The sequence below is a fragment of the Plecotus auritus genome (assembly GCF_963455305.1).
Source record: "Plecotus auritus genome assembly, chromosome: 3".
Classification (NCBI taxonomy): domain Eukaryota; kingdom Metazoa; phylum Chordata; class Mammalia; order Chiroptera; family Vespertilionidae; genus Plecotus; species Plecotus auritus.
In genome coordinates this window covers 13,932,365-13,945,458 of record NC_137772.1, presented here as the reverse complement: position 1 = coordinate 13,945,458, position 13,094 = coordinate 13,932,365, and the positions used below count along the sequence as shown (strand labels likewise).

Genomic DNA, 13,094 nt, shown 5'->3' with positions numbered 1-13,094 from the left:
TATAACATAGTTACACATTTTTTTCTCATGATGAGAACTTTTAAGATCTCTCATAGCAAATTCCAATATAAAATACAGTATTGTTAACTATAGTATTGTTAACGAAATCGTGCACAGGTAGGGTCCGGCCGGCCACCCCAATCAGGGATGATCAAACTGTGCTGGCCAGGGAGGAGGGGCTGTGGGAGGTTAGCCAGTCCACCCCGCCCCCAATCAGGGTGGGGCTGATTGGGGGCAGGGCCAGCTGGGGGAGGGGGAGGGGTGGTTGGCAGGCTGGCCTGCCCCCTGGTCAAACTCCCAGTCCAGCTCCCGGTCAAGGGGACAATTTGCATATTAGCCTTTTATTATATAGGACGAGAGGCCCGGTGCACAAAATTCGTGCACAGAGGCTGTGTCCCTCAGCCCAGCCTGCACCCTCTCCAATCTGGGATCCCTCTCACAATCCAGGACTGCTGGCTCCCAACTGCTCGCCGGCCTGCCTTTCTGATTGCCCCTAACCGCTTCTGCCTGCCAGCCTGATCACCCCCTAACCACTCCCCTGCCAGCATGATTGATGCCTAACTGCTCCCCTGCCAGCCTGATTGCCCCTAACTGCCTTCCCCTGCAGGCCTGGTCACCCCTAACTGCCCTCCCCTGCAGGCCTTGGTCCCCCCCCCCAAAGGCCCTTCCCTGCAGGCCCGGTCGCCCCCAACTTTCCTCCTCTGCCGGCTTGGTCACCCCTAACTGCCCTCCCCTACAGGCTTGATTACCCCCAACTGCCCTCCCTTGCAGGCCTGGTCCCTCCCAACTGCCCTCCCCTGCTGGCCATCTTGTGGCGGCCATCTTGTGTCCACATGGGGGCAGGATCTTTGACCACATGGGGGCAGCCATCTTGTGTGTTGGAGTGATGGTCAATTTGCATATTATTCTTTTATTAGATAGGATAGAGGCCTGGTGCACAGGTAGGGCCCGGCTAGTTTGCCCTGAAGGGTGTCCCGGATCAGGGTGGGGGTTCCCTTGGGGCATGGGGTGGCCTGGGCGAGGGGCCTGTGGTGGTTTGCAGGCCGGCCACACCCCCCGGCAACCCAAGTGGAGTCCCTGGTATCTGGGATTTATTTATCTTCTACAATTGAAACTTTGTTGCCTTGAGTGGAGGCCAGGGCCAGCCAGGAAGCTTGGCTTCCTCCATTGCCTGGGGCAACCAAAGCCTCCTGCTCTCTCCAGCTCTGTGGCTGCCGCCATTTTTGTTAGGATTTATTTATCTTCTATAATTGAAACTTTGTAGCCTTGAGTGGAGGCCAGGGCTGGCCAGAGCGGGTGAGAAGCTTGGCTTCCTCCATTGCCGGGGAAACCCAAGCCTCCTGCTTGCTCCAGCTCCATGGCTGCCGCCATATTTGTTGGGTTAATTTGTATACTCACTCCTAATTGGCTGGCAGGCGTGGCTTGTGGGCATAGCAGAGGTACAGTCAATTTGCATGTTTCTCTTTTATTAGTGTAGATTCTGGTCTTCTGGCTTCTATTATTGACATTGAAAAGTCAGTTCTAAGTCTAATTATTATTCTTTTGTAGATAATCTTTTCTTTCTTGCTACTTTTAATATTCTTTTTTTGCCTTTGGTATTCTACAATTCTATAGTATATCTTTTTTACTATTATCTGTTATGAAATTTATTGATCCTCTCAAATATGAAGATTGTTTACTTTTATTCTTTAATATTCACTGAACTATCTGTCTTTTTACTCTTTTAACAAAGGCGTAGACCTACCTTACACTCTGGTAAGGAGACCTAAAGCTCACAAAGTCATCAGAGACACTAAGACTGAAGAAATTCTTTGCCAGCTTTTCTACTATTTACATATCATAACATTATAATATCTGTTTTATAATCACAGCACTCAGTTATATTTGGGCATATTCCCCTAACAGTCTTTCCTTAGCCTGCATGTGTATGTTCTGATTTTGTGTTTGCTTTGCATTTCTTGCTATTAAAATCTATTCTAATTTTTATGGCTACCTTAAGTTTATTTTAAATATTCTATTATATTTTTCTGGTATTAAAGACTTCTACTAGTTTTGCATGTTCTGAAAATTTACTCTTAATTACATCATCCAAACCATTAATTAAATCATTAAATACTGGCTCCTGAACAGACACACATATAGGAATCTATGACTTTGCCAGGAAAACCACTGATATATTAGCCATATTTCCCTGTAATTGCATACCATATATTTATTTAACATAAGGCATGATAGTAGTTGCTGTGAGAACATTGCCCCTTCCCTCAGAAACTTTATAATTTAAAAGACTTTAATGCAGCCATTCCATTGTATATTCTAGCAAAATTTAACCTGAAGCTAAATAAAAAGTTGGAAAGCTTTCTGCAGGAGATGACTATTAAGCTGTTATGTTCTAAATAAGACTTTTATTTCGTTTTAAAAAGTGATATATTATCCTCGCCCTAACCAGTTTGGCTCAATGGATGGAGCTTCGGCATGCGAACTGAAGGGTCCCAGGTTTGATTCCAGTCAAGGGCGTGTACTTTGGTTGTGGCCACATCCCCAGTGGAGGGTGTGCAGGAGGTGGCTGATCGATGTTTCTCTCTCATCGATGTTTCTAACTCTCTATCCTTCTCCCTTCCTCTCTGTAAAAAATCAATAAAATATATTTTTAAAAAGTGATATATTATCCTGATAGATAAATACACATTCTTATTTTAAAATATAGCAACACGGAAAGGAGAAAATAAAAAATATTCTAATGCCACCATTCAGAGATAATCAGTATATTGGAGTATACTTACCTCTTTTCTATGCGCAGGAAATATTTTTTTTCTATAGAGATCCATGTCAATAAAGTTTATAAAATTGATTTTATCCCTCAGTAGGTTGTAAATATTTTTCTAATGTCATCAATGTGTGTGTGTGTGTGATGTTGACAAGCGTTTGGAAGTAGGGAAGAGGCTTCACAAAGCAAGTCATTCCTGTAACCCTCCTAAGAGTAATATAGTAAGTCTTATTTTCTAGCTTGATAGATTTAATCATCCTTTTCTTTATCATACATTAACCTTCTAAGTTACAATCTAAAAGTATATCCATGTTCAAAATGTTTGGATAACATTTGTACAGTATTTAATCTGGCTACCATTTATTGAGGTTCTACCATACCTATATAAAAGAAAGCGAGCTGTGTTAGTTCTATGTTCAGCTCATTTTACTTATTTTGCTTATAATTTTAGTTAAAGCTTGTTTAGTTACTAAAGGGGGTGATGAGCAAAATGTCATATGGCTAAATTTACACTTATGGTAATAAATACGTCTTTGTTATACTAGTATACGTGACTCCTGCTGTATAATACTATACTATTAACATATTTAAAGATTTTATTCAAATACGGGCAATAGGTAGTGTTTTCAAGTAAATAATGAATTGAAACTTAGATCTTTGAAATAATCCTCAGATGCGTTATAATTTTATTAGTGGCATCAGACTTTTAAAAATTAACACACATACACACATAAATAAAAGTGCTCTCGTCATCAGCTGCTACTCCTAAGTGTACTGTGCTGCATTTTCTTCCCACAATAATCAAAGAAATTCCAAGCCCAAGAACCTGGGAAGCCTTCCCTGGTAAATCTGGACAGAAACTTACATTTAAATATTTGTGAGTCTTTATAAACTCTTAAGCTTTAGTTCTGCACTTTCATATGAAGATTAGACTACACTTCTTAGTCTAGCTATCCTCTTCTTCAGACTAGCCAATACTGAGGTAGAAGCTAGTGTTCTCTCCTTATGGTGATAGCAAGTACCTTATCTATTCACAACAGACACACCTATCAAATCCTTGAGGAGCTTTGAGTAAACTGGCTTATTTCTTCTTGACAAATTTCAGATTAGTTTAAATTTTGTTTCCCTAGTGTGGACACGGTTATTTTGATCCTTTGATGCACTAACACAATGTATGCCAGCCAACAATAATTCATTTTTAAATTAATCATGGTTTTTATTGTTGCTACAAAATTCCCCATATCTTCTACAAATGAATTGACTTCACATCAGTCATGAATAAAATTTTTATTTCACACTTTCTTAGAAGTTACGCATGTTTCAGTAGAAGGGCATGGGGGAGGGGTGAAGAATATGATTCTTTTTGACAAAGCCACATTGTACTTAGAAAGAGTGGTTATATACCATTACACCTTTGAAAATACCCAGGGTTTACCAGCAATGTAATATAATACTGTTGTGTGCAGCAGAAAACAAAAGAAGGTAAGCTAATGTGTTTTCTTTTCAAGGTTGGGTAGAAAAGATTTAAAGTGTATAAATTATCATTCTTTGTGACTACCCTTTAGATTTCAGTTGTGCTTCTTAAAACTCCTACAGGTACTTAAACCAGATGCTGAGGAACTTGTCTCCAGAAGCTACTGGGATACACTGAGACGTAATACAAGCCAAGCACTCTTTTCAGACCTCGCAGAGGTATAATTAAACCTCGACCAGGTCGTTGTACTATTTGCCATTTTGTTAATCTCATCCTCGTTTTATTTTAGAGTCATAATGATGGAACCAAAGATATATTTTATATTTTTCCTTTCCTCCAGTAAAGCAATAATTTCTATGTGTAAGTGGTGTATTTGAGTATGTCAGCTGTGCTGGCAGAGATTGCAAGGTCACCTATATCTACGTTAAATCAACTTGCTTGTAGAAAACATGACTTCCCAACTTAATTAAAAGGAAGTATTGTTATTTTTAACTTAAGGATCACTTTTAGACAATTTGAAAATGCTGTTTCATAGTTTCACAGATTCTTCTCACCTTTTAACTTGCAATATTTCATGAAATGATGAAACTTAACTTTGGTAAAAGATAGCTAATTGCTAGAGTTACGGAAGATTTAAACAATTAAATTTCCTAATATCAATAGTGAGTAGCTTAGTGTGGAGCTGGTGTGATAGGAGCAGTCAAGGAAGGGACATTTCCTCTTGGCATTGTGTAGTGCATGGAAAATAAAAAGCACACTGACTATTACTCATGCTGGTTTTGAATTTTATAGAGACACCTTATTGCTGCACTCAGACTGCTCCCACCACCCTGCTCTGATTATGCTGCTGTTCATAGGGATTTGTCATTTTAAAAGATGGGCTGTGTCTTGTAGATTACACACTAATTTATGTTTTTTAACTCTTTTTCTTATTGACTCGAGAGACAGAAACATCAGTTAACAACAGTCCCATTTATTTATGCATTCATTAGTTCATACATCTTTGTACCCTGATCAGTGATCGAACCTACAACCTTGGCATATCAGGACGTTGCTCTAACCAACTGAGATAATGTGACCAGGAGTTATTTTATGGTTTCTATTGAGATTTTTTTAAGAACTTTTTTAGAGATGGCTATCATCTTATCACAAAGGACTTTTCAGTAAATACTAACAGATATATCTCTCATTAGTTTTTTCTTTGAAAAGTTGGTTTCTCATTTCTTTTTCTAAAGTTTGACTTTTAAAAGTTACACCTAAAAATATCTAGAGAAGTAAACTAGATTAGGTATAATTTCTGTTATTTATATATACAGTGTTAATCACATGACTAGGGCAAACACTTAGAAATGTTCGTTTTTTGTCAGTTGTGTTCAATTTTAAAGTCCCAAAAGAAATAAAGCTTTTCCCCTATCTCTAAACTGTGTTTGATATATCATTATGGTATAATTATGGTGAGTAATTAATCTTCTAAAATTACCTTTTAAATTTGAACTATTTTTAGGCATGAAGTGGTAATAGACATTCTACTTATAGATAATTTAGAGGTGCTTAGCTTTAATCATCTGTGCAGGCACACACTGGAAGTGCTTAATTCTGTGATCATTTGTGCAGGCACAAAGCGAAGGCACGACTGTGAGCCTTTACTTTCCAGAGTCTAAAAGTAAGAGCCATTCGGGACACCAGCCCTTCGAGCCTCTGTGAGCCACTGTGGCCTCGCTTCTGGTCAAGTCGTGTCACTGTTGTCCCTCCGTACTAGTCTGTCCACCTCTCAGCCTCCAGCCCATCTTTAATCTCATTTAACTCTTCTAGAAATTCTCAATTCGACACAATCTGTTAATTAGATGTTGAATTTAATTTATATCCTGGAGGTTTAGTATCAGAAGACCAGGCAAATTTTACATACACTCAAAGGTGGTAAATGATAGAGGTTCTTTTGAAGGTGTTTATCACTCTGTCAGAGGTGTGCTGGAGCCGCTCTTCCTAACTCATCATCCTGTTAAAGCTCCTTGGTACCTTGAAAGTGCCCGTGATGGGAGTATTAATACCATACAAATGGGCAAACACTATCCATTGGGCTTTTTGTCCAGGAGAGCCAGTTTACTAGCACACTGTTGGCTGTAGCCAATCCACACTATAATCATAAGCTGCTAAATGAATGAATGAATTTATTCAAGCATCATAAAAGTAAATCGTATGGAGAAGAGAAAGTAGAAAAGAAAAAGAAGAAAACAAAACAAGCTATATTCCAAAGAAAAATAATTATTTGGACATTGTCTGTTACCACCTTCCCACATTAGAGAGGATAACAGAATTAACTATGATTAAGTTACAAATCATTCTAATACCTTATAGGTTACTACTGATGCTGGTGTAACACTGAGTTGTTTATAGTATCAGTATTTCAGGATTCAAATTGGTTCAGAAAGAAAGCTTAGAAATCTATTTGTATTTCTTTGTTTCTGGTATATTTAAAATGTAAATCTTGAGATAAGCACTTTTCTTCAAATATTGTAGGTAAATTTGAGATTAGCCTCTCAAATTCTTATGCCAGAGCTGTTTATAACAATAGATGATTTTCGATCATAGTAAATCCATATTATAATGAAAATTTAATATGCCACAGCTAACACTACTTTCTAACCAAAATAATAGATAATACATTTATGTAAGCCTCTCAAACAACTGTTGAGTACAGTCTGAATACCAAATTTTAAAAACTATTTTGAGTTTTATAGATGAAATTAAAAAATTTTTGTTTGCTTTAAACTTTACTCATCCTTAATAAATTTCAATAGATTATTCAGAACCTCTGCCAACAATCCTCCAGCCCTGGGATAGAGCTTGATAAGATTATCACGTTGGAATCAGTAAAAATATGTTGAAATGATATCCTTAAGACTCTTTATTTTAATAGTTTGATATTTTTATTTCATGCAAATTTACTAATTTATTTCATTTTTTATGAAACCATTTAAAGTAAGTTTTCATCAAAACAAAGTTAGGTGTCCTTTCATGTAAATGACCCCTGGGGTTCTTTTGTGGCAGTTTCTTGCTTTCTTATGAAAACACCTGAATTCATTTTAGTTTAACAATGAGAACAAGAATCAAAGGGATGAAGTCTCTATTTTTGTCCCAGGCCTCCTGTGATGCAAGTTATATAACACTGTTAGGATACCAAGGACTCTGGTGTCATTTTCAGTGACTCCCAACAGTACTCTGTTTCATTGAAGGGGGGCACTTTTCACCATCCCCGTTTTCTAACTTTCTCTCTAATGTCAAACTTTTACTTATGCCTCTGTGGCTCTGGATTATCTGGATAAGTGCAACCTAAGTCTAATAAGATTTTCATGATGAAAGACTGTAAATGAAGATCTGCTGTGTTCTGTGGGCATGAGAAAAACTGGCTGAATGAGGTCATTATGTAAACCTGTGTAAAACAAAGCCATCTTATTCCCGTGTGTTAGGTCTCGAGGTAAAGGACAGCACGGCACTAGAGAAAGCATTCCATAATTATGTTATCTGAGTTCTCTAACTTTTGGTCTTTCTGTAACCTCTCATTTTAAGGCATCTTTTTTTCAGATCTATATAATATTATATGTGTAGTTTCAATAACAAGTTAAAGTGTACCACGTAAAAATCTTTTTTTTTTGCAGTAAGCTTCAACATTATTATCTTTTCTATCTGAACTTCTTAAAATACATTGATTTGGCCAAAATAATAGTAGCTAACACTTATTGGGCCTTTACAATGTGCCATTTAAAGTGCTAAATGATTTACATGTGTTATCTAATGCAATATTCCTTTATAGTAGACTAGAGGCCCAGTGCACGAAATCCGTGCACTGGTAGGGTCCCTAGAGGCTGCTGGCCAGGGCCTCCCTCCCTTCCCCTGGCTTCCCCCTGGTTGAACTCCCAGAGGAATTCCCGATCGAGGGGACAATTTGCATACTACGCTTTTATTATATAGGATACTTTTGTTATTCCTGAGGATAATATCCTCAGAGACTGACTTCACCACAGTCACTTAACACTAATAAGGAAAAAGTCAGGACTCAAAGCCAGACCCTGCCTCTTGTGCTTCATTGTATTCGCTCACCACACTACTGCTTATTTGTGAAGTAAACAGCTTTCTAAAACACCAGCCCTCCTCCTCTGACCTATTTTGTCCCTCCCACATTCCATTTTTTGTAGCTTCTACCCCAGTCCCTCATGCTAACTTCTGATTGGCTAGAGCCTTCACTCTTATGCTCCTTTTAGACATGTCTTCTCAAATATTTCCTTCTCCTACTAATTTAAGCTGTTTCATGGGTAATAAACTGACTAGACTTATATACAATCACAAACAATGTCTATAATAAACATGACATATCTCTCCCGCACCCCCCCCCAAGGTCTTATGCTTTTTTTCAAAGCATCTTACCACTGCCAATCAGAACATTTGTATATTTCTTTTTAAAGCATATTCTAATTTTATCCTCAGAATTGTTATTATAGATAGGGTTATTCCCATTTTACAGAAAAGGTAGTTGAAGGTCAGAAAGTCAGTGAACCCAGGTCATCTGATTTTAAATCCTGCTGTTTCCATTCCAGCAGTCTGTGTCCTCAACCTACAGCTACTGGTGAAGTAGTAGTCCCTTTTGAGCACTACTCAAAATTACACTAATCTGCCATATAGGGAGCCCTGAAAAGCTGGCATCACTAATATGGTATATTTAAAAGATAGTATATGACACCTGGTTTTCGGGCTGTGTTATTTTCCCTTTAGCAATCAGATCTTCAGAAAAGTTGGTTATACTGCAGGGAACTTCTTGATTATTCCAACTCCTGAGGATACTTGGGACTATTTCTCAGCAAACTAAGCTGAGAAATAGTAGAGATCTTCTATACCAATTATAAGGAGGTTTATGCTAGAGATCATTTTGAAAAAATCAAACTAAATTACTTAAATACAAATAGATTAGATTACTAAGAATTTCAACAATTTTAGATCATTTAAAGCTGAAGATATCCTACACGTTTGAGTTTTTTTAAAGAGAGAGGAGTAATCAATGTAGCAGAGAAATCACTTTAGAAAAGGTGTCATGGATTCAAAGTGGGCATGCTGGAGGGAAAAGACCAATCAGGAGAAGTCTATAACCCCATACTAGTCTTTAGAAAAGAATAATATTTGGTTTAGGGAGAAATGAAACAAAGATCCTATACTAGTAAATGGTATGTAGGATAAAATAGCTATCTTCGTGAAAGAGGGCTATAAAGAATCAAAGGATTACCAAAATTTAGAATGTGGAAGAGGAGAAAAGGACTGATCCTTTGTAATAAGAGTATATGCTTTCTATTTCCTATGTATGTATTTTTTATGGAGTACTTATTGTCAGGGTTCTGGCCGAGAAGTAATACATTTCAAATATGTCCCTTTTAATAGAGAAAATGGTAGTTATTATATAACTCTTAATTTGCAGGATAATATATGGGAAAGGTACAATTATGTGAAATTTATCATTTTTTACCTGAATTTCTAAGATAGGTATGAGTTAATGGCTAAATAAAGAAGGAAGGGACTGGAACAGAAGTGGAAGGTGGGAGGAATGGAGAGAGGGTGGGAGGGAGAAGGGAGGGAAGGAAGCAAGGGAAAGAAAGGAAAAACTTATAAAGCTACATAAAAGGAAATAATGAAGATTTTCCATAAGCCATTGAACTTTATAAGGACTATATAATTAAGCTATTTTAAGAATACACTTGTTGGAACTTGGTTTATCAAGTTGAATGGGAAAGGAAATACCCTCTGGAATTTTTCAAAAAATGTAAGACTTTTCTTTGAAAAAAACGGTAGGTGATATAAATTTCAAAGTATTACTACTGTAGTTTCTCTTTCAAATTATAGTATCTCCTACCTAAATTATCATAAATATGGAATACAGTCAAAAAAGTATTATGGTTTAAGTTCTTTTGTAAAGCTTGAGACCATTTCTTTATCAGCCCCATATGTTCAATACATCTGAAGACTTTACCTATTTTGAACATCCTAATAAAAAAGGATTTTCAGCCGAAACCGGTTTGGCTCAGTGGATAGAGCGTCGGCCTGCGGACTGAAGGGTCCCGGGTTCGATTCCGGTCAAGGGCATGTACCTTGGTTGCGGGCACATCCCCAGTGGGAGGTGTGCAGGAGGCAGCTGATCGATGTTTCTCTCTCATCGATGTTTCTAGCTCTCTATCCCTCTCCCTTCCTCTCTGTAAAAAACCAATAAAATATATTTTTTTTAAAAAAAAAAAAGGATTTTCAGGTTGATTAAGAAAATTCCACTATAAATTACTTAAGTAAAAATAAAATATTTAGATGATTACTAAAAGAGTTCAACTATTTTAGGTAATTTAAAATATAGGTACCTTTTTTGCATAATTTGAGGTAGGAAACTTCCTAAAATATATAATCATATCTTTAAAATTTTTTGATGATAAAGATAGGTTTTGTTCATATTTCTATTTCCTAATTTTGAACTTCATTTTAACTGTAATGACATTTACTAATATAGCCTTACACTTTTCATTCTAATGTTAATATATTTATATCCTGGATATTTATATATTGATAAGATTCTTTGAGAGTTATTGGGTATCTTTATTCTGTTTGCTCATTGCATCTAACCTTTAAATTGTGATTTTTTTTTTTAAGCGTGCTGATGACATTATGAGTTTGGTAACAGATACCACACTTCTTGTACACTTTTTTGGAAAGAAAGGAAAAGCTGAGCTCAACTTTGAGGATTTTTATAGGTGAGCTTAATTTTTATATTTGTGTTGAAAAAAATGTTAACATGCTAAAGTCAGAAACACCTAGTGCAGTGAAACCTTTTCTCTGCTTTCATCTTAACTGGAGGTACTATGTCTTCCACTTCTATCAGTACCTTTCTCCCAGTGGTTTAATGATAAGAATGATAGGAAATTGCTGAATGATAAAAAATGTGTAGACATCTGGATTGTTATTTCCTATACATTCAGAAGTACGAGACACCACACATTAACTCGTCTCATCGCTGCCCTGCAAGGTTTTTGTTGTCCCCATTTTACTGTGAGGAAGCCAAAGCCCTGAGGGGCTGAGTGCCGTCTGTCACCACCATGTTCTCCATTTACCTTACCGTTCTTCATTCGTTCTTGTCATAGGTTCATGGATAACCTCCAAACAGAAGTGTTAGAGATAGAATTCCTGTCCTACTCTAACGGAATGAATACCATCAGTGAAGAAGATTTTGCTCATATTCTTTTACGATATACAAATGTGGAAAATACATCCGTATTTTTGGAAAATGTGCGTTACAGTATAGCTGAAGAAAAGGTATTCAATCCTCTATTTTTACTTTATTACATGTGCTATTATACTGTAATTATATAAGTCTATAAATATATTGTCCTTTGTTAGTTCTTTTGCTCTGTGAATCAATAGATACTTCGGATATGTTTTTCCTATGTGTCCTAAGTTTTCTGGCTAAATTTTAAAAATGGCTTAATTTAAAATTCTGGGTAGGTATTCATATTTTTCTTAGATATGCTAAAAACCCGTAAGGTTGTTAACAATTGTTTTATTCAAATTCAGAATATCACTTTTCAAGAGAATTCTGCTGAACTATATGCTTCGACTACTATATAAACATTACCTCATACAAAGCAGTTTATATTGACATCAGTCACACTTGATTCATTTCTATAACATCCTTAGTAAAAGGTCATTTGAAGATGGCCATTGATGAGTGAGTGATCTTATCAGCAGTTGAAGTGAGGTTTTTCAAAGAGTTTGGATGGCATGAATGGTTAAGGACCTGGAACAACTGATTGTCTATTTGTTTAGTAGCAAGTGTTTTGTCAGCGATTCTGTGCAGTCGTGCATTATCTAGTGGTATTTGAATGCATCGTTGCAACCAAATAGAACTGGTGTTACAAGCACCCCTTCAAGCATGGGATGTTTTGGATATATTGCCTTCTGTTTGTGTTTGTAGAAGGATCAAGGTAATTTATCCAAGAAAGACTTGCAAATAGTTTGACTTTGTTTAAAATGGATACCTGGTGACAGTGCTAACAATTCTCCAGGAGAAAAAAGGACTTGATGTATTTGGCCATTAGTTTTACATAATCTCTCAATTAGGGTCTTTTATCACTTTTACATGCTAAACTGAATTTTTTTTTATTCATAGACACTTCCCTAAAAATAAATATTGAAATTATACTATGTCAGATTACTGGGGTATTTTTAGGGTCTTAAAGAATCCTACAGTGCTGAGGAAGGTAAGGGAAACCTGATCCCATGTTGGGCCCTTTCACATTGCTGCTGGCCAGTAAATGGTATCTTTGAAAACAAAAAACAACAACAAAAAAACACACACAAAACAGTGAATCTCTCCAATGATGTCCCAAATTTGATGATCAAAACCCTTTGAGAATGCTAGGCAGTTAACTCTAATATGATGAAAATTTCTTCAGTGGGGGAAAAGATCCTGGGATGTCAGAACCTGAAAGCGTCTTAAAGTGATCACCTATTCAATCCCATCCTTGTACAGTCAAGAACACTAAGGCTCAAACTGGTGAGGGCACTAGAGACGTTATGATTTCCCAGTCTAGTGACTTAACCATCTGCCTTAACAATCACTGCACCAGGCCTCTAGTAATGTATATATTGATACACTTGATGGTGTCCCCAGATTCCTTAGACTCCGCATTTTTCTTCATTCTTTTTTCTTTCTGCTCTTCAGATTGAATAATTTCAATTGTCCTGTCTTTAAGTTCATTGTCTCTTTCTTCTACCCGCTCAAATCTACTTTTGAACCTCTAGTCAGTTTTTCATTTCTGTTATACTTTTCAGCTC

General features: G+C 36.8%; 1 protein-coding gene across 2 annotated transcripts in view; it reads left to right on the top strand.

Annotated features, from left to right (window-relative positions):
* Nucleotides 1-13,094, top strand: part of MICU3 (mitochondrial calcium uptake family member 3) — a 99,736-nt gene that overhangs the window by 55,048 nt on the left and 31,594 nt on the right. For both annotated transcript variants that reach the window (XR_013960295.1, XM_080662979.1), the window contains exons 9-11: nucleotides 4,364-4,459; nucleotides 10,914-11,014; nucleotides 11,402-11,573. Coding sequence is in view for 1 of the 2 variants with exons in the window: in XM_080662979.1 (XP_080519105.1) it covers nucleotides 4,364-4,459; nucleotides 10,914-11,014; nucleotides 11,402-11,573 (369 nt within the window). In the remaining variant the exon portion in view is untranslated. The remainder of the gene's footprint in view (nucleotides 1-4,363; nucleotides 4,460-10,913; nucleotides 11,015-11,401; nucleotides 11,574-13,094) is intronic.